The 20,730-nt window shown below is 34.9% G+C and overlaps 1 protein-coding gene and 1 pseudogene across 1 annotated transcript in view; one reads left to right on the forward strand and one right to left on the reverse strand.

Annotated features, from left to right (window-relative positions):
* LOC144966266 (dual oxidase 1-like) overlaps positions 1–20,730 on the forward strand; it is a 70,418-nt gene that overhangs the window by 42,167 nt on the left and 7,521 nt on the right. The window contains exons 19-28 of the mRNA XM_078902475.1: positions 624–717; positions 2,954–3,135; positions 3,630–3,711; positions 4,345–4,610; positions 5,169–5,309; positions 6,167–6,259; positions 6,811–6,904; positions 8,856–8,905; positions 10,377–10,459; positions 11,420–11,618. Of these exons, the coding sequence (XP_078758601.1) occupies positions 624–717; positions 2,954–3,135; positions 3,630–3,711; positions 4,345–4,610; positions 5,169–5,309; positions 6,167–6,259; positions 6,811–6,904; positions 8,856–8,905; positions 10,377–10,459; positions 11,420–11,618 (1,284 nt within the window). The remainder of the gene's footprint in view (positions 1–623; positions 718–2,953; positions 3,136–3,629; positions 3,712–4,344; positions 4,611–5,168; positions 5,310–6,166; positions 6,260–6,810; positions 6,905–8,855; positions 8,906–10,376; positions 10,460–11,419; positions 11,619–20,730) is intronic.
* Positions 12,975–13,813, reverse strand: LOC144966668 (uncharacterized; annotated as a pseudogene).

A 20,730-nucleotide genomic window follows, 5' to 3' on the forward strand; every position in this document is an offset into this window, starting at 1 on the left:
ACGCTGAACCCCAAAAAGACTGGCATTTTAACGTCATTATTTGGTTTTTGCACCGCCTAGTGAGTTGTCGTTAGTAGTGCTCATGAAACAAGTGGTTCCATTGGTTGAACTATTGAATGCAACTTATGATTTGTTTTCTTTTGTGGCCAAAGACTGACATTTTGACGTCATTTGTTGGTCAGTGTCAGGCAAGAAGTTGACGATGGCTACGGACAGGCACTTTGTCAGTCATACCGTAGCCATCGTTAAGTTTACGAAGGCCACTGTCATACACCTTATTCATGAGAAATTATCATTAATAGGGTATATTGTTTATAATGATATTCTAAATGTACATTAATAACCGACAATGTTTTCACGCAATAGTAAGGTGCTGTATGTTTTGCTAGGGACTTATTTCAGAAAATCTAATTGCCGACACATTGTTAAATGAATCAACATATTTTATTCGTGAAACATACACATGCCTCAATTATCCACAAATGAAATGAGGTAATATTACGCATGTGTCGATGAGGACCAAATCTGTCTCAAAGGTCTAAGGTAGTAATAAAAGCTTCTAGCACAGTTAGATTACATACCTCTTCAAGCGTCTTCATCCTTTTTGTTGCCAACACTTTCAGGCACAGCCGAGGAGAAGGCCCGGTTGCTATTCAACATCTATGATATAGAACAAAAAGGTTATATGACAGAAGAAGACTTCAAACGTATGATCAAGTGAGAGTTTGCTATTTGTTATTCAAATATTTATACCATCCTCATAGTAGTGACCGAAATCATATTCAACATCCCATTTTATAACAATCAAGACTGTAAGAGAAAAAAACTTTCTTCAATCATGTCAGGTTTGTTTTCGTATTTTATTTTTTATGTCACTGAGAAAATTTTATGTGAGTTTGTAGTCACATTTTATAAGGATTTAAGACGTAAATGCCCGCTGTTTTCAAGATATTTACTTTGAATAAATGTTTGTGTGACATTTTTCAATAGGGATTGGTAAATGATACGAACCTGTTCATGTCACGCACAGAGAGCTCCGTGAGCATGAGCGCCAAATTAAGTCTAACCGCATCATAACATAAACAACAAATTTATTGGCTGGTAATGTCTAAAAGCAACATTAAGTGCTAGCTATAATGAAATCATATTTTTGCACGAGATTGGGTTATATTCTGCACTCATTCATATCACGTTTCGCTCGCAGAGCTGGCATGACGTGATATGAACTCGATCGTAATACCACCAAATACCAAATCCAATGAAAGAAAAATTGCATTACAAATTCATCAATATTAAATCAATTAAATCGCTTAAAATATACAAATGTAAATCATCGCCCAAAGTTTTATCAGACTACAACTTTTCATATTTTTATTTTGGGTTAAGAGAGATATTTTTTTTACTTTTATCGGTTTAACCTGCACATAAATAATCGCGGTTTCGTCAAATAGCGCCAAATAGCTCCATTTGCAGTAAATATTGTGGTTTGATAATATCGGGCAAGCAATTTTATCGATTAGATTGTACGATATTATTATCATCTTCAACCGCAATTCTGCAATTCTCTGTTGTTTTCTTTTTATATAGCGCAATATCCCCTAAACGTGCTCAAAGCGTTTTACAAAGGGTCCCTAACCAACAGCCACTCGTAACATGTAAAACGAGACAATTATACCTGTTAGGCGATATTACAATTTATCCGACAAAGCCAACATGTTGACGGTCAAGTTCTCATTTTATATCTGTGTCCGGTGAGAGAATGTGAGTAAAAAGCCTTTTTCCAAAGACTCAACTATGCGTCAAGCGAGGCTCGAACCCAGGACCGTCTGATGCGAAAGCGAGTATCATATCACAAGACCACATAGCCGTAACAAACAAGAAATATATTGGACATCTTAAAATCACCAGATAAAAAAAGTTTCAAAACACTCACACTCATTGTTTAATGAGCCGGAACTAAAAGTATTTTCCTCTTTAAGTCACCAAATAAACGAAAAAAATAGATTTTTTCTCTCTGAATGATGGCAATGCGACTTAGCAGGTTTTGAAAGTTAATGGAGATAAAGATAAAGGGAGTAAATCTGACTCATGAATGAACAACACAAAACAAACGACGTTTCGGCCCTTGGCCTTTTTCAAGTAAACACAGAATACATATATATTATTATGACAATCTAATATAAATATATATGTATTCTGTGTTTACTTGAAAAAGGCCAAGGGCCGAAACGTCGTTTGTTTTGTGTTGTTCATTCATGAGTCAGATTTATTCCCTTTATCTTTATCTAATTTATTGACTCATTTAGGCACCTCTATTTATTCGTTTCGAAAGTTACCTCTTCATATCATTTGTCGGTTAATCAAACGCCTGAAGTCTCGATTTTCACGATCGGTGGATCAAAACTCTGAAGTCGACACATGAACTTTGCTCACCGTGTTTTTATTTTATTTTGGGCAGATCAGACCGCTTTGTGTACCATGTTTTATTTCATTTTGGGCAGATCAGACCCCTTTGTGCACCATGTTTTATTTAATTTAAGGCAGATCAGATCTCTTTGAGTACCATGTTTTATTTAATTTTGGGCAGATCAGGCCTCTTTGTGTACCATGTTTCATTTAATTTTGGGCAGATCAGACCTCTGTGGTGAGATCTGATCTGCCTAAAATGAAATAAAACATGCGCAAATAATCTATGTAGACTTCAGAGTTTTGGTCCCCAGATCGTGAAAATCGGTACTTCATTGGTGTGGTCCGTCGCGCATCGATATATAGTTTAATAGAATACTGTCTTTTAAAAAAATAAAATACTGGTTTCTTTTGGTAAATAGTTTTTTTATTTAAATGTTAACAAATATCTTATAGAAGGTTGTTATTTGTAAGTTTTGAACCCTTTATTTAAATGTTTAGGTGTCGTTGTTGACGTGACGGTTACGATTTATACAATCTGTTTTAGGTCGTTGTTGGACCTGAACGACGGAGCTGGAATATCAGATAAAGAATTCAACGAACTCGCCACTGCCATGTTCAACCATGCAGGTGTTACTTCCAGTAACAAAATGAGATTTAGTAGCTTCAAAAAAGTGTTTTGTTCGGAGGAATATGCGAGCACTTTACAGAATGCTACACTATCGGGAGGTTTGTTTCAAGTTGTTTTAAATGATACATGTTGTCTGAAATTATACCGTTCAATCTTTATTTAGAAATCATGGCCTTTGTAACCAAGTTATATACAAAACACTCATGAATTATATAATATTATAGCAAGAGCACTTTTTTCATGTAAAAATGTCCACTTAAAGGGGTCGGTTTGCCAAAGTTACCCGATCAAAGGAAAGATCACTTGTAGACGAAGTTAGACGCTCGCTATCTCAGTTTGATATGTTTATATTGATGGGTTATTCATCAAACGGCATCAAAACTTTTATTTTCCATTAATATCAGGAGATGAAGAGTGACAGGTGATTATTTACAGAAATGTGATGCACTGTGATTAAAATAGTGGTCTACTTATAAAGCGAACACCTCGTTAGTGAAAATCATATATCTCCTTTTAAAACCTTTCTTCTTTGCAACTTTAAATATTCGTTCTAAAGTTTAAATAACTTCTTTATTTCTGTCTGCTTCGACAGCTTCCAAACAAGTTTCCAACCTCCCCAAAAATCCTACCAACGGAATAAGTCGAAGGAGAGATACGTTTGTAAGGAGTTATAGGTAAGAATTTGACGTAAAGTTAAATAATGCTTAAATACCCGAACCCGTTAACAATGAGAATATACATTCATAAATATTGTGATGGAACATGTCTCTATGTTGAATAAGGACTAACTGTTGAATAAGGACTAACATTCGCCCCAGATATATTGTTGTTGCTTATCTATTTTTTTTCTTTCAGTCCTGCTAAAGCAGTGTCTGTCTGCCAAGGTTTGTAAATGAGATTCCACCAGCAAGAGTTTTAGTCCAAGCTCATCGCTGCGCCAGGGGCGATACTTTTTGTTTTTGTGCAGCGGGATTACGTCGTTAGATATATTCTGAGGTTTAGAAATATTGTGACTTTTTCAAAACAGCCGGTTTTTAAAAATTCTGTTAATTTTTATCTCAATCTAAAGAAGGTAAGTTTTGTTTATATTAATGAAGCCTTGCACAATGGCCTTTTTATTGAACATTACTTGGACCCCAAAAGGGGGCACATGTTGGCTAATATTGCAGTGACCCTAAATTGGCCGTTTTTGAAGAGCGTTTTGTAGTTTGTTTGTTTTTGTGTGTTAGTTAATTTTTGGGAGGAAGACATATTGTTGTTGCCAATATTCGTTTCAGTTTTCAATTGCATGATTTTATTATTTTCAGATCCAATCCTCACCATATCAAACACGCTAATAAGAATCATAATTCCTCAAACAATTCCACTGTGTCGGATAACCTACCCAAAAGTCATCTGCCTGCGAGGGGAAGCTCCATCAGAGTGTCCGCCAGTAAGAGCACAAGCCCGAGATCAACATTGGGAAATAAGTGGTTTACTCTAAGTCGTTTCGTGGACCGATATCGTTGGCATATTTTCTGGGTTGTACTCTACACACTGGTCACCTGGGGAATCTTTATGGAAAAGGCATATTGTATGTGATAAACGATTTAGTATTCATTCTTTATTAATCACTAAAGAAAGAAAACTGATTTATTTTACCCACAAGTAATAACGTCAGAAAGGTTTCTGCTTTTAGTGAAATTTAAGACTTTTTAAATTAATTATATATAAATGTATGTATACTTGTCGTGAAATAGTCTCCTCAAATGAAATGTAGAATGATCGTACATCATGTAATCACTTACAAGTCACTGAGTTGTTCTGTTTGATTTGTATTTTGCATAATTGCATTGCGTTAATTTGTCTGTTAGTTTATGCTTCTTTATTCCAAATAAAAAGTTCACAACTATTTAGTGGGATCTTAAAACTACTCGTATATGGAGCACTTTTTTATTTTGACAAACTGGGGGAAATTAAAATGTATTTCCAGTCTAATCATTACACCAAGTTGCATATATATATTTGCATTTTTAGATTTTAAAAATGTAATTTCTTAATTTTGTAAACGGCATAAGTAATAAAACAATACTCATGTCAGAATATTATTCCCTTTTTCTATGTATTCCTGATACCAATTTTTTTCTCTCAGCATATGCCAAGGAGAGAGAGCATTCGGGTCTACGACGCATGTCCGGTGCCATTACGTCAGCCTGTATCCGTGGATCTGCCAGTGTTATCATGTTTACCTACGTCAGTCTCTTGTTGACGATGTGCAGAAATGTCATTACCGGTATACTACCATTTTCACGCCTTGTGAATAGGCTTCAACAGTTGTGACGTCACTTCCCTCGTAATGATACGTAGTAACTTAGGAACTGGTTCTAAACTATCGGAACAATGGCCGACGCCCTTATGAAATACTTCTCCGACGAGCATAAAAGTGTGTCCAGAGGAGAAAGCATTATAAATCTGATCTTTTTTTTTTTTTTACTTTTATACATTCTGATACATGACATTGAAAAAGTTCTAGCCAGCATGAAGAATAAAAAGTACCAATTTTCTTTGTTTAGAACCAAGCTGCTCGTTGCTGGGCGGACATCAGATTATTGAATCCTATTAGAGCCTTTTTTCGTTTTGCATAATTTAACTATTCCACAATTTTGGTCCACTATGAAGTGCCGTTTTTTATTGACATTGGATCGGACAGACTTTGCATAGAGAAAAGATAAAATAAAAATGCAGTGTCTCTATTAAGATCAAAATCGGCGATCTATTTTTCATGAGAGAGGCGAGCAACTTATCACTGGCAAGTCATGCCAAGCCAGATTCAAAGGGAATTCCAAATATTTTAATATCTTTTTTTAATGAATTTTTGACAATATTATCAATTATCCAAAAACTGATCATGCTCACTTTAGCTCAACTCAAAAGAAATAATTAAGATGCTGTAACTAGTTGGCCATGTCATTCATATTATGATGAGATGAATGAAAAATTATATAACACAATGTGCTTGTCAAAAGCTTGGGCATGTCCATATTCTACATGCATTTTTTACCATAACTACAATGTTTTCATAATTACTGATTGCATTTTTAATACCATCCCAATTACAATATTGTTTTCTACTTCTCTCTAAAACAACAGGTCTACGTGAGACTTTTATTCATCGATTTGTGCCTTTTGATTCTGCAGTCTCATTCCATAAATATATTGCTGTATTAGCCATGATAGCCACTGGTGAGTTGGTCGTTCGATTCATGTTATCTTGTAGTCTTCTTCTTCTTCTTCTTCTTCTTCTTCTTCTTCTTCTTCTTCTTCTTCTTCTTCTTCCTTCTTCTTCTTTTTCTTCTTCTTCTTCTTCTTCTTCTTCTTCTTCTTCTTCTTCTTCTTCTTCTTCTTCTTCTTCTTCTTCTTCTTCTTCTTCTTCTTCTTCTTCTTCTTCTTTTTATTTATCATTATCATTATTATTATTATTATTATTATTATTATTATTATTATTATTATTATTATTATTATTATTTATTATTATTATTATTATTATTATTATTATTATTATTATTATTATTATTATTATCATCATCATCATCATCATCATCATCATTATAATAACAACCATAAATCTCATGTGTTCTTTTCTCCCCCATCGTTTTAGAATTCATATCGGTTGACCTTTTCATTCCCCTTAGCACATTTATATTGTGCTCAAACTCAATGTTATGATGATTTATCAGCGCTTAGAATAGTGATTTAATTCGTTCGATCATTTTCAATTATTCAATTTTCTACAGTGATCCATATCGTCGGGCACGCTGTCAACCTGTACAATATGTCCACTCAAACACCGTCTAGTCTTAACTGCTTCTTCAAAGAGTTTTACCACGAGTGAGTATTGCCTATTGTCCGTTTCAAAATACATGGTCACATAATATGGACGCTTTTAAGGACAAGTAGGCTATCCCAGATTTTACAGTTTTGAGAAAATCAGCATTGAAGATTTCGATCCCATAAAATGTCCAATTTCTCAAATACTATTCAATATTCTTTTTCAAAACTTTCTGTGTGTAATGATAATTGTCTTGACGATGATAGTCATAAAAGAAAACAACAAATACATCACAGAATTTTATTTTATCGATCTGTTTCTCTCAATTCGTTGTTGTGTATTGTCACGAATCTTTACATACCATCTTGGATTTACTAGATCCAATGAATCCTAAATATGAATAATGTATCTTTTATGTTTGTCACTCAATCGCTAATTCATTTGATGTTTTGCGGTGTTTTCATTATTTTATCACCCAGAACATTAAGTAGAATGTTACAGTAACACATACAACATAACGTTATGAGGATTATTTTCAAGAAGGGGCGTCTCGTGGACCTAACCACCTCAATTTCCACACAAAACAGACATCATCCATTCCCATCCCTGTTTTACTCACAAAATGATGAGTGATTTTTAGTTAAAAGGAAAGAGAGCGGAATGGGAATTTAATCTGTACGACGCGCTAAATGTAACCTTTTTGTTGTGATGTAAGATTTTTCCCCAAAAAATCCCGTGATTAACATCAGTGTGTCAATTTATCGCTACGATGTGAAACCTATTGGTTAAAAAGTATACTGTAAATCTACTATTTTATGATGCAAGGCAGCATAGTTTCTCAATAACGCTAACTTTTGAACCAGTTATTTTTCCAATCAGAAAACAATAATTAGTAAGGCCTAATGCAATCTCAGCATCATGTCAAATTACAACGAAATTTATCATACAGCTTCAAAGACACGAGCCAAAGAGTTTGATCGTGAATTTAGAAACGGATTGAAATAGATGAGTGAGATGGCCTTGTGGACAAGGAATAGCATACCATTAATCTGGAGATTTTATTCTGAAACAGATCATGTTTTTTGTTTGTTTTTGTTTTTTTGTTTGATTGTTTTTTTTTCTCCCTGGGCAGGATCATAAACTTATAATGTTATTGCGTATTTTGACAACATAGGCGATTCCTAAATTTACTCTTGGAATAACCAGGCAACTACAAAATTAGACTTCCCATTTTTGTGAATAATTAGTTGGACGTTTTGAATGTCGAGTGGTGTACATAACTGAACTATTGTTTAATCTATAGTATATCCTGTTTCCAGCAAAGCATATGTTAGGATATCATGATTGTATTATATGCGGAATAAAAATATTTGGAGATGGACATTCGTGCTATCACGACTAGGTTGACTGCGCCATGAGTAATAGGCTTCAACAGTCATGACGTCACTTCCCTAGAAATGACGCGTAGTAACTTAGTAACTGGCTCTAAACTAGCGGAACAATGGCGGACGCCCTTATGAAATATTTCTCCGACGAGCATAAAAGTGTATCCAGAGGAAGAAAAAAACATAAAAATGATCATGTTTTGACTTTTATACATTCTGATCACAAGACATATGAAAAGTTCTAGCCAGCATGAAGGAAAAAAAAGTACCGATTTGCTTTGTTTAGAACCACGATGCTCGCCGTTGCTGGGCGACGTGACATCAGACTTTTGAATCCAATTCTAAGTTTGATCTGACGAATACAAAAACAAATTGTCCAAATGGTAGCAAACTATTCTCACAACTCCTGTTACGCTACAATGGACCAGATTAAAATCCGGCTTCATGAGCTCCGTGCACACAAAAGGCTAAATGTCCTTATTCTTTTTATAAACCCATGGGAACTAAAATTTACATAACTTCTTTATAATGTCATTGATTATGTGAATTAGTTATTCAATATTATTCTCATGAGCTCACTAGATACATTTCACTTTATTAAGTATTCAATTCATATCCTTTACAGCTCGGACTCTCTTCCACATTTCCACTACTGGCTGTTCCAGACAATAACCGGTAGGTTTTTGATGTTGGTCTTTCCAGTAATCTTCGTTTAATACACTTCTGAATCTCCAAGCATTTACAACGGGGTCCCCAGCTATTTTTCACAATTCCCTCTTTTTCCGTGCGACTATGTAGTCTAGTGGTATGACACTCGCTTACGGATCGGAAGGTCCTGGGTTCGAGCCTCGCGGTCGGCGCATAGTTGAGTCCTTGGAAAAGGCTTTTTACTCACATTCTCTCACCGTACTCAGGTGTAAAATGAGTACCTGGTCGTTAACAGCGGTGTCTTTTTCCGAAAAATTGTAATATCGCCTAACAGGCGGCATGTCCCGTCCTACATGTTAAATGTTTGCTGTTGACCAGAGACCCCATGTAAAGCGCTTTGAGCACATTTAGTGGATATTGCCCTATATAAAGCTCAAATTTTTTTCCCGTGTAAAGGCAACGCTTGAGAATTTTAAAAAAACATAGACACACCTGTCAATGTGCTGATAGTTGGAAAATTGTGTGTGTCCTTTTTGTTGAAAAATGTTGGTTGGTCTGTGTCACACAACATATTCTACGTTACTACAAATTTGGTATGTTGTGGGTCGATAAAAAGTAACAAGAAGTTTACGACGTTGAGCACACTGATTGATAGGCACGTGTGTTGTTTGGGTGTCAACCAGACGTTAATTTTAGCTTACAATTTATTGCTGTAACAAAAAGACACGACGATGAAAAAAAATGTAACAAGTTTTGAAGTAGATAGTTACAGATACTTGAAAGGTATTCGTGGATATATACTGCACTAATAAATAGCATTTCAAGTTGTTTTATAATATTCCTCTTGGCAAATGCTTTTGCACCAAAATCTAGAAAAGATGTTTTCCTTCATTTTGATGACAACAAAGTAAGAAGTATTTTCAACGGTATATTCGAGCATTTTGTATTGTACTGATAACATGCAATAGATAATTAATTAACAATAAATGATCATTATAATTTCCATTATCGTTAATGTGAATGTTATTATTGACGTTATTATAATAATCAATCATCATTAAATATTTGTCATTATCACTATCAATATCGTCATTGTGGTTATCATCATCTTGTTTTAAAACATATAAGAGCCTATATATATATATATATATATATATATATATATATAATATATATATATATATATATATATATATATGAATGCGCTTGGCCAAGGAGTTCACAACATTGCCATCCGGAAGTATAACGGACCAACACACTTACTCTGTGTAACCATGAACTTTTATAGTCTGGTTAATACAGTTTAGTGAGAACAACTCAAAACGCGGATGGCAAAAACAATAACAAAGGCCTGAGTGACGTCATCTGCATACTATATATATATATATATATATATATATATATATATATATATACATATACATATATATACTTAAAAACATGATGATGATAACCAGAATATACACAATTAATTGAGATCTGTGCTTGGTTTGTACAGGTGTGGCTGGGGTTTTAGTGACAGTTCTCATCTTCGTCATGTACGTCTTTGCCACCCAATACGCTCGACGAAATGTTTTTAAGGTAAAGTATCATTTGGGGAACAGGACAATGTAAAAATCTAGACATTTATATATGATGCAGTATTAGGCTATTTTGTCTATTCGGTTTTTAAAATACTTTTCTTGTTTTGTAATTTATATTGATACCATTGTTAGGGTATAAGACATGTCCATGTGCTTTCATCTGCATCTTTCATATTCTCAACCTGGCAACGTGTCGGTATGAACTAAAAGATAAATCTAGCCCAAAGTCAAAATGCAAGAATTAGGAAATTAATTTAATTTTTGAAGTTAAGAAAAAAAAACGTTCTTTCTTCATTGGTTTTAACTTAAAATTTACTTTTTTAAAGTTAAAATTTTGTTTTCACACCGACATATTTCTGTTTTAGGACATTTGATTACATTTTGCATCGCTAAATATTTATGAAATTCCGTCATTTAACTAAAATCGAGCTGATGACATTGCTTAAACTTTTTTGGTTTTGGTGTCTGAAAATTTTAGGTTCCGAGGTCCTCCCCCTGCATAACGGCATGCAAAAAATACAAAACCATTTATTTTTCTTTGTTTTGATAGCCTAAAAATGAATATTGTGCGGCTATGTGGTCTTGTGGTATGACACTCACTTTCGGATCGGAAGGTCCTGGGTTCGAGCCTCGCGCTCGGCGCATAGTTGAGTCCTTGGAAAAGGCTCTTTACTCACATTCTCTCACCGTACTCAGGTGTAAAATGAGTACCTGGCCGTTAGCAGCGTTGTCTTTGTCCGAAAAATTGTAATATCGCCTAAAAGGCGGCATGTCCCGTCCTACATGTTAAATGTTGCTATTGACCAGGGACCCCTTGTAAAGCTCTTTGAGCACATTCAGTGGATATTGCTCTATATAAAGCTCAATCAAAAATTAATTAAATACTCAGGACTTCCATAATAAACAGCGTCAATGCTAATTCTTAAAGTTTATATTATGTTTATTTTGATGATCAAAGAGTTTCTGGATGACCCATAGCTTGTACTGGGTGGTCTATCTTCTAACATTTCTTCATGGAATTGGTCGTCTTGTCCAAGCCCCACTCTTCCCGTGGTATCTTATCGGACCTCTAGTTGTCTTTGTCCTGGATAGATTACGAAGCACCAGCAGGAAAAAAGTGGAGATAGCAGTCATGTCAGCTTCTCCTCTACCATCAGGTAAAATAAAATAAATAAAAAATAAATAAATAAAATTCCCTTTATTGATCCCACAGGGGGAAATTTGTCTCTAGGCTCTATTCCAAGGGTAAACTGGAATAAACCAGGCGTCAGCCGCAGTGCAGCGCCGCAAATTGAGCTAGGGCGAGGTGACTTGCTCAAGGCCACACAGCGCAGCGGCGGGTGATCGAACTCGGTACCTTTCGGGTACGAAGCAAAGACGTACCGCTGAGCGACTCTGCCCCCTCGATTAAGATCTGTAACCACACTTGAACTAAACAGTGCGAAACGTAACAGAAGAATATAGGCATTAACTCTCTCCTTACCAGCCATTTTCAGGATTTTCCCCAAAACTTCACACCCAACTAACACAAAGATATATTTTTATCACTCAAAAACAATAGCAGTAAGTTCTTGCAGTGCATATTAATTTCGTTAGCAAAACATGCTCTACAACACACTGTTCGTTGTCTTTAAATGTTATGATGTACTTTAAAAATTTGAATAAGAAAAATGTTGGTTGTATCGTAACCCTCCTTCCGCACTAGGACAAAACTGTCCCGGGCCAAATTTGTCCTGTCCCACTCGAGAAAACTTCTATTCAAAATGGGTTCCGCACTAGGACAGGACTGTCCTGGGACACACCTTGCGCTTCGCTTGCTCAAATGCATTATCAGTATGGATGAAATAGAGGTTGCATGTGTTTGTGCTTTACTGCATAGAAAAAAGAAAAATGGAAAGAGAAAACAATATTGGGTGCATCCTTTAATGACCCAAAGATTGCTCAAGGGTCAATTCCATAGACTCTATGGTGATCTCCGATCCTATCCTAAAAATTTTTTCGGCTACTACAGGATGAGCATTGATAGTTTTGACAACCTTCTTTATCTTGTTGGAGGAGCTCTCACGTATCAAGACACACCATTCAGGAAGAGTGTTCCACCGGAGGAGAGATTGTCTGTGGCGATTCGGTAAGAAATTATGCCCGTATCATTTTGTGTTGTTTGGAACATTATAGTGCAATTAATTCAAAGTTGTACAGTTAATTTATTCGCATGAAATACCCTACTCTTAAAATCAAACGAATCATATATTTTTCCGCTTTGCTTCATGTAATTCTTGCTTTTCTTTTACTTTACTTACCCCCACCCCCCCCCCCCCCTTTCCTTCTCACTCTCACTCCTCCCCCCCCCTTCTCTCTCTCTCTCTCTCTCTCTCTCTCTCTCTCTCTCTCTCTCTCTCTCTCCCCTTCCCCCCCTCTCTCTCTATCTTTTCAAATAAGGTACAGCTCTTTTTTTTTAAATTTCAATTTTTATTTTACTTTTGAAAACGTCAATACATTAAAAAAGAAATCAATCAACATTTAATACAGCCAAAAAAGAAACGACAAATGCTTACAATGTCGGCATTTGAATCAGAATAGGAGCTACCAGCAGATGGGGCTCGGGGACACGGCTGAGACTGGTACTGATAATAAAGATTGTTGGTGTCTGTTGGCAGGAAAACATGTGGTCCTGGAAAAGATGTTGAATAGCTTTGATATGGGTAGTTGGGTGGCTGACATCGTTGTGGCGTTGAATGTGACTGCTGTGTCTCTGGTAAAGTGACTGCTGTGTCTCTGACAGAATGACTGCTGTGTCTCTGGTAGGGTGACTGCTGTGTCTCTGGTAGGGTTTGGCGCTGTAATAAAAGATCACGCGATTCGTACCGGTACATGATTTTCATGACCTCCAGCTTGGCTTCAAATTTGGTCTGTGACGACATACGTCTCATTGCAGGCAGAAAGCTGAGAAGAAAAGATTTATCTTCATCAACTTCGTCAGCATTCTGCGCTCTTTCGCTAAGAATGTTCAATAATTTTTGTTCGTACGAACTATCAGAGGAACTTTTCTTTTTAGTTTTTTTTTAGCCGAATCGCATGCAGCTGAAGTAGATGCGAGCGGCTCTCTGGCAACATCACCTGGTGACTCAGTGGTCTCCGTGGGTTCCGAGATTTCAGTTTCGTCAGACTGAAAATTGCTCACCGTTTCTCTCTGCTCCATTGAGGGCAAAAGAAAGAGAAGCTGCTCAAAGTAGATGTATTTTCTTCTCTTCTTTGCGGCTTGCCCGGATGTAGATTTCCGCTGTTCACGTAATTCCCGCAGAAAAGAGTGTCTCAGATTTGCCCATCGTTGCTGGATCTCCTTACCTAAAGTAGGAAAGATAAAATATCAATATACCTATTTATTTCTATAACAAAAACATAATATGAGCTTGAAAGCTAATAATCATTACATAAACTCGTTAAAAATGAAATTCAATCCGTTGTTATCTGCTCCTTATTTCTTTTCAGTTACTTTGCAACTGGATGCATTTGGTGTCTCTACATTATGAATACCTACTTGGCATTGAAACAATTCGTGAAATACTTCAGGACGTTTGTGAAAAATTGTGGACATTTTGAAACCAATTGTCATGCCAATGTTGGACCAAAACGACTGGCGAAAAATTGCTACAGTTTATTACAACAAGACACAGTTTCCTAACTGCATCGGTGCAGTTGATGGAAAACATATAAGAATCTGTCAACCAGCTCAAAGCGGATCCTTATTCTACAATTACAAAAGCTTTTTTTTCAATTGTTCTTATCGGGATTGTGGACGCCAACTACCGTTTCATATCAGTTGACATTGGATCGCATGGCAGCTGTAGTGATTCCACTGCTTTCAAAGACTCAACATTTGGACAAATGTTAGAACATGGGCAACTGAAATTACCCCCACATGAGGAGTTACCAGGTGATGATAATGGTACAGCCATGCCATTCGTGCTCGTTAGTGATGAGGCGTTTGCTCTGTCTGATCATTTGTTGCGACCTTACCCTAGGAGAGAATTGACGCAGACTAAGAGAATTTTCAATTACAGACTGACTCGTGCTAGGCGTATGGTAGAGTGTGCTTTTGGAATTCTGGCAAATAAATGGAGGATTTTTCATCGCGCAATGAATTTGAATCCCGATTTCTGTGTGAGTATCATCAAAACCTGTTGTGTTCTGCACAATTATGTGCGACAAAGGGACGGAGTCGCATTTGATGATGCAATTTATGAATGCCCCTTGCAAAGTCTTAGTCCAAGTAATGTGCGCACACGAGCATCGCCAATATCAAACAGAGATTATTTTGCCGATTATTTCATTTCTCCACAAGGTTCCGTACCCTGGCAGTACGACAAAATATAGAGAGCTTCTTTTCCTCATTGGATCATTTCAAAGAACTTTCTGCTACTGTTGATTTACATTTATGGACTTGCCAATAGCAAAGTTAAGTCAATTCCCTCAGTTGTACTGATTTGTTTTGTTTCGAGGTAAAGTGTCTAAAACCGGTCAGCAAAGAGTGGAATGCAAACAATCCGAGTCACAATGTTATCATTGACTCGTGGTGGTCTAGATGTTGATATTTTTAGAACATACTTATTGTCAGATTCATTTAATGTATTTTTACAACGACTAACGCAGTCTGCGATGTATTTGGTTTCTACTGGAGTTTTTGAATATCTATAATGGAGTCGCAATGGCTTAGTGGTTAAGTGTTGGACTCAGTAACCGGATGTCCTAGGTTTGAATACTACAATAAGCACTATTTTGGCCGCGCTTAATTCTTGGTAAAGAATCGCCTCATTTTACCCAGGTGCAAATGTGTACCAGTTCGCTGAGGAAAGTAACCTTTGACATACTATCGCCCTGTCAAGAGGATAATAGAGGAAAACTGTTATGTCTGCTCAACGCTACAGAAACATGGAAATGCTCCGGGTCTATGAGCTTAGGAGGCAGGATGACCGAGTGCTTAGCGCGTTCTACTCCATACGGTTGTAAAAGGGTAACAGACAAGCTGGGATAGTAATCTGTGATAGACCAGCGTCCTGTTCACAAGTTTTCAAATAAATACGTTAATTGTCCGCTTCACGCTACTGAAATGGGGATAAACTCCGGCACCATTGGCTACAAGGTTCTAAAGGACTTAATTTGTCTTCAATGACCCCAAGTGGCTCAGGAGGACTTATTTAAAGACAACATATTTCCATTGAGAATTCCAGAAATAAATAAACGATAAAGAGAATTGATCCCACAAGTTACCGAATAGATCGACAAAACCCAGTATAATAGCAAAACCTGATTTTACAGATGAGCCGAAAATCTGTTCAAATTTTACTTCAACTTTTTACAATAACTATGCGGAGAATTGATGCAAATTTGGTATCAATCGAAAGTTCTTTTTATTTATTCTATCATTTTGATATATAAAAATAAAAATATAGACCTGGATTATTCGAAGTCTGAATATACTGTTAGACTGGGTTTTGCCACTGCATCGGAACCTGATTCGAGTGGTACAAACACCGTACCTCACATTACACGGGGTTTTGTCATTGCATCATGACGCATGCTATACCGTATCTCGGCGTTTGACCTATATTTTTATGTATTGGGAACTGAGTGTTTTTACTAATTAAAAAAAAAAAAAACACCTGATAATAATTTGTTGTGAAGTAAAGTCATAAGAAACATCGAAAATTTAGTAGTAGTAGTAGTAGTAGTAGTAGTAGTAGTAGTAGTAGTAGTAGTAGTAGTAGTAGTAGTAGTAGTAGTAGTAGTAGTCGTCGTCGTCGTCGTCGTAGTAGTAGTAGTAGTAGTAGTAGTAGTAGTAGTAGTAGTAGTAGTAGTAGTAGTAGTAGTGTCGTCGTCGTCGTCGTCGTAGTAGTAGTAGTAGTAGTAGTAGTAGTAGTAGTAGTAGTAGTAGTAGTAGTAGTGGTAGTAGTAGTAGTAGTAGGAGTAGTAGTAGTAGTCGTAGTAGTAGTAGTAGTCGTAGTAGTAGTAGTAGTAGTAGTAGTAGTAGTAGTAGTAGTAGTAGTAGTATAGTTAGTAGTAGTAGTAGTAGTAGTAGTAGTAGTAGTAGTAGTAGGAGGAGGAGGAGGAGGAGGAGGAGGAGGAGTAGGAGGAGGAGGAGGAGGAGGAGGAGGAGAAGAAAAAGAAGAAAAAGAAGAAGGAGGAGAAGGAGAAGGAGGAGGGGAGAAGACTTACGGGGTTTTGTCGCTGAATTAGCTGATAGAAATAGCAACATAGTTGACAAAAAAAATGTTTGTACTTTTTTATTTTTAAGAATTGGCTTTTAATATTTTGTGAGTAGATGCAGGGTGTCATTCTGATCACCAATGATATAAAAGGTCTATTTGACACAATTTCGAACATACGGGGTTTTGTCGTTGTACGGCAGAGATGTGCGACCGGTTTTAGACACGTAACTACTGTGTCACAAAGTGTGACACTTCTTAAATTATGATTATAAATATACGTTATTAAATTGACGAAAATGAAGTTTATGTTGCTATGCATGCTGTACATGGTTTCATCACATAGAATTATTTTTTGAATTGTTTTTGCTTTTTATGTTCAGAATTTCAAATAAAAATAATAATTAAAAAAATAGGAAAACAAAAATTAAACCTACCTCTCAGTTTTTTTTCTTCACTTGTCATTTCTTCCCATCCTGGAACGACTTGTTCATAAACCTCGGTCCACGCCTTTATTTTGACGTCCCTGTCACAATAGCTGCTATCAGCTTTGTTGTACAAGCAGGGCTTGCTCTCCACTACGTTGATTAATTTTTCGATCCAATTTGAATCGACGTCCATGTCTTTTTAAATTGATAATCTGAGGTGTTAATAAGTATGCCTATCAATCGAGATACTGAAGTAGATAGATGAAAAGTTGAAAGTAGAGATGCAGTAAATAACGACAGTATTGCAAGTTTGACACGGCGCCGCCAAGTCTGGGACTTTTTTGTCCTAGTGCGGAAGTCTGCTATATTTTTCTACTATCACAAACGATATGAACACGGGACTGGGACAGTCCTGTCCCGTTGATTTTGTAGCATTTCACAACGGCTTGGGACACAACGGGACTGTTTTGTCCTGTCCCGGGACAGTCCTGTCCTAGTGCGGAAGAAGGTTAACGATGTGACGATTTTCCTATAGTTGGTAATGAGAGGGTTAAATCGTTCCAACTATCGGGTAATCTCTGTGTTGTAATGATAATCAAAAGGTCTGAGGCTCGATCCCCAGTCGGGACTGACTTATGGCTTCTTTCTTGGCTTATTTCCCTCTCTCTCTCTGTTTTCTCCGGCACTGTCTCTTAACCCTCTCATCACCAGCAGCAAACTCGTCACATTCGTTACGATACAACCAACAATTTTCTTATTCAAATTTCTCTGGTGCATCATAAAAATTAAAGAAAATAAACAGTGTGTTGTAGAGCATGTTTTGCTAAAGAAATTATGTATCGCAAGAACTTTACTGCCATTGTGTTTCAGTGATAAAAATATATTTTTGTGTTAGTTGGGTGTGGAGTTTTGGAGAAAATCATGAAAATGGCTGGTAAGGAGAGAGTTAAACACCAGCTAGTGCCTACTACAAATATATTGAGTTCTCTGTTTGTAGCATATCAGACTGCTTACGTTGGGTTTCCATAATTGTTTGACTACTGATTTTTTAAGAATCTGATAAAAATATTAACTTTCATTAACTGATTTTGAAAATTATTCATTATATAAGGGGGCGTCTAGCAAAAACATTTCATTAGATGTGTAAATTCCTTCCCGATATTTTAGATTAAATATTTATAACACCAAATTTGGTGTCGCGGTATTTTACAAATCACCCCTTCATAGAGATATTTAACGATTATCATATTTCTTCGTTCTCCGGCTAAGACGTCGCATAATGATTGCTAATATGTCGTAAAATGCAATCTATATAAAATCGAGTTCAGAGATTAGTATTTAGTAAATCAAAATTGAAAGGCTTCCTGACACTTTCATTCCAATGAAATATAAACCATATTATATTAAGCCTTAACGATGATTGACGTTCCGGATTTCCTCTTTATGAAAGCAAACTATTATTATTATTATTATTATTATTATTATTATTATTATTATTATTATTATTATTATATTATTATTATTATTATTATATTATTTATTTATTTATTTATTTACTTGTTTATTTATCATTATTTTAAAAAATTTTATTTATTTATTTTTATCATCATCATCACCATCATCATCATCATCATCATCATCATCATCATCATCATCATCATCATCATTCATCATATCATTATCATCATCGTCGTCGTCATCATCATCATCATCATCCTATTATTATTATTATTATTATTATTATTATTATATTATTATTATTATTATTATTATTATTATTATTATTATTATTATTATTATTATTATTATTATTATTATTATTATTATTATTATTATTATTATTATTATTATTATTATTATTATAAACATCATCATTATTATTATAATTATTATTATTACATATTCTCATTTTTCTTCTTCTTCTTCTTCTTCTTCTTCTTCTTCTTCTTCTTCTTCTTCTTCTTCTTCTTCTTCTTCTTCTTCTTCTTCTTCTTCTTCTTCTTCTTCTTCTTCTTCTTCTTCTTCTTCTTCTTCTTCTTCTTCTCTTCTTCTTCTTCTTATTATTATTATTATTATTATTATTATTATTATTATTATTATTATTATTATTATTATTATCATTGATATTTTTATTGTTATCATTATTATTATTACTATTATTATTATTATTATTATTATTATTATTATTATTAATATTATTATTATTATTATTATTATAATTATTCTCATCAACATTATCATCATCATCATCATCATCATCATCTTCATCATCATCATCACCATCATCATCATCATTTTTGCTATTAGTATCATTCATCATATTTTTGTTTTGTTTTTGGGGGTTCTTTGTTGTTGTTCTTTTGTTTGTTTGTTTGTTTGGAGTTGTTGTTTATTTTTTTTGTTTTTTGTTTGTTTGTTTTTTGTTTTTTTTGTGGGGGGGGGGTGTTGTTTTATTTCATTAGTATTATAATCATCATCGGTGTTGTTGCATTTATCGTTTTTATAATGTTCTACGATCATCAGTAGCAGAGCACTATGATTTCTTTTGTTTTTCCTCCTCGCCATTTCTTCTCCTCATCCCTATCCTTCTTTTTCCCCATCGTCAGTCCCATCGTTCTATTCCACTTCAATTTCCTCATCCTCCTCTTTCTCGTCCATTATTCACCTCTATTTCGTCATTCGTTAGATTATGTTTTCTAGAGAGTTAGGGTGGGTTGGGGGCGCGAGGGGAGGGGGGGGGGGGGGGAGGAGTTGAGCGTGGTTTAACCAAGAAATATCATTCATGGGGCACAAATAGCAATGACGTAATTTCTTTATAAATATATCATCGTTTAAATAAAATCACAAAGTTATGAGTTATGTGATGATTATGAGTTACCTGGTTGTAGCGTATCAGTCTGCTTGGCTGGGCATGGATAATTCTTTGATTCCTGATTTTTCCAGAATCGGAAAACAATAATTAAACTTTCATTAACTCATTTTGAAAATCATTCATTTTATATAGATGGGAATAGCTCAAATATTTCATTATATGCAAAATTTAACCCATACTCATTACGTTAGATTAAATTTTAATGACGCCAAAATTAGTGTTTTTCATGTCATCATTTCATTGAGATTTTTTACAAATCTCATTTTTCTCGCGAGGAGATAATGCTCTCCGCATATAGTGCCAGTTAATGATTGCTATTTGGTCGTGAATTTATGCTATTTATAATGCCAGGTGCAGAGATTTGTATTCGGTGAATAAAAATTAATGTGCTGCCTTAGCCTTGCATGCAAATATAAACGAATGTGAATATAGGTTCATCTTGAATAAATAAGATAAGACGATGTTTGATCACGTTTCGGGTTCCCTTTTATCAACACAAGGTATTATTATTATTATTATTATTATTATTATTATTATTATTATTATTATTATTATTATTATTATTATTATTATTATTATTATTATTGTTATTATTATTATTATTATTGTTATGGTAATATAATAATAATAATAATAATAATAATAATAATAATAATAATAATAATAATAATAATAATAATAATAATAATAATAATATTAATAATAATAATAATAATAATAATATAATAATAATAATAATAATTATTATTATTATTATTATAAAATA

Source organism: Berghia stephanieae, chromosome 2 (genome assembly GCF_034508935.2).
Source record: "Berghia stephanieae isolate SIO BIC M18660-M18661 chromosome 2, UCSD_Bste_1.3, whole genome shotgun sequence".
NCBI classification, from domain to species: Eukaryota; Metazoa; Mollusca; class Gastropoda; order Nudibranchia; family Aeolidiidae; genus Berghia; species Berghia stephanieae.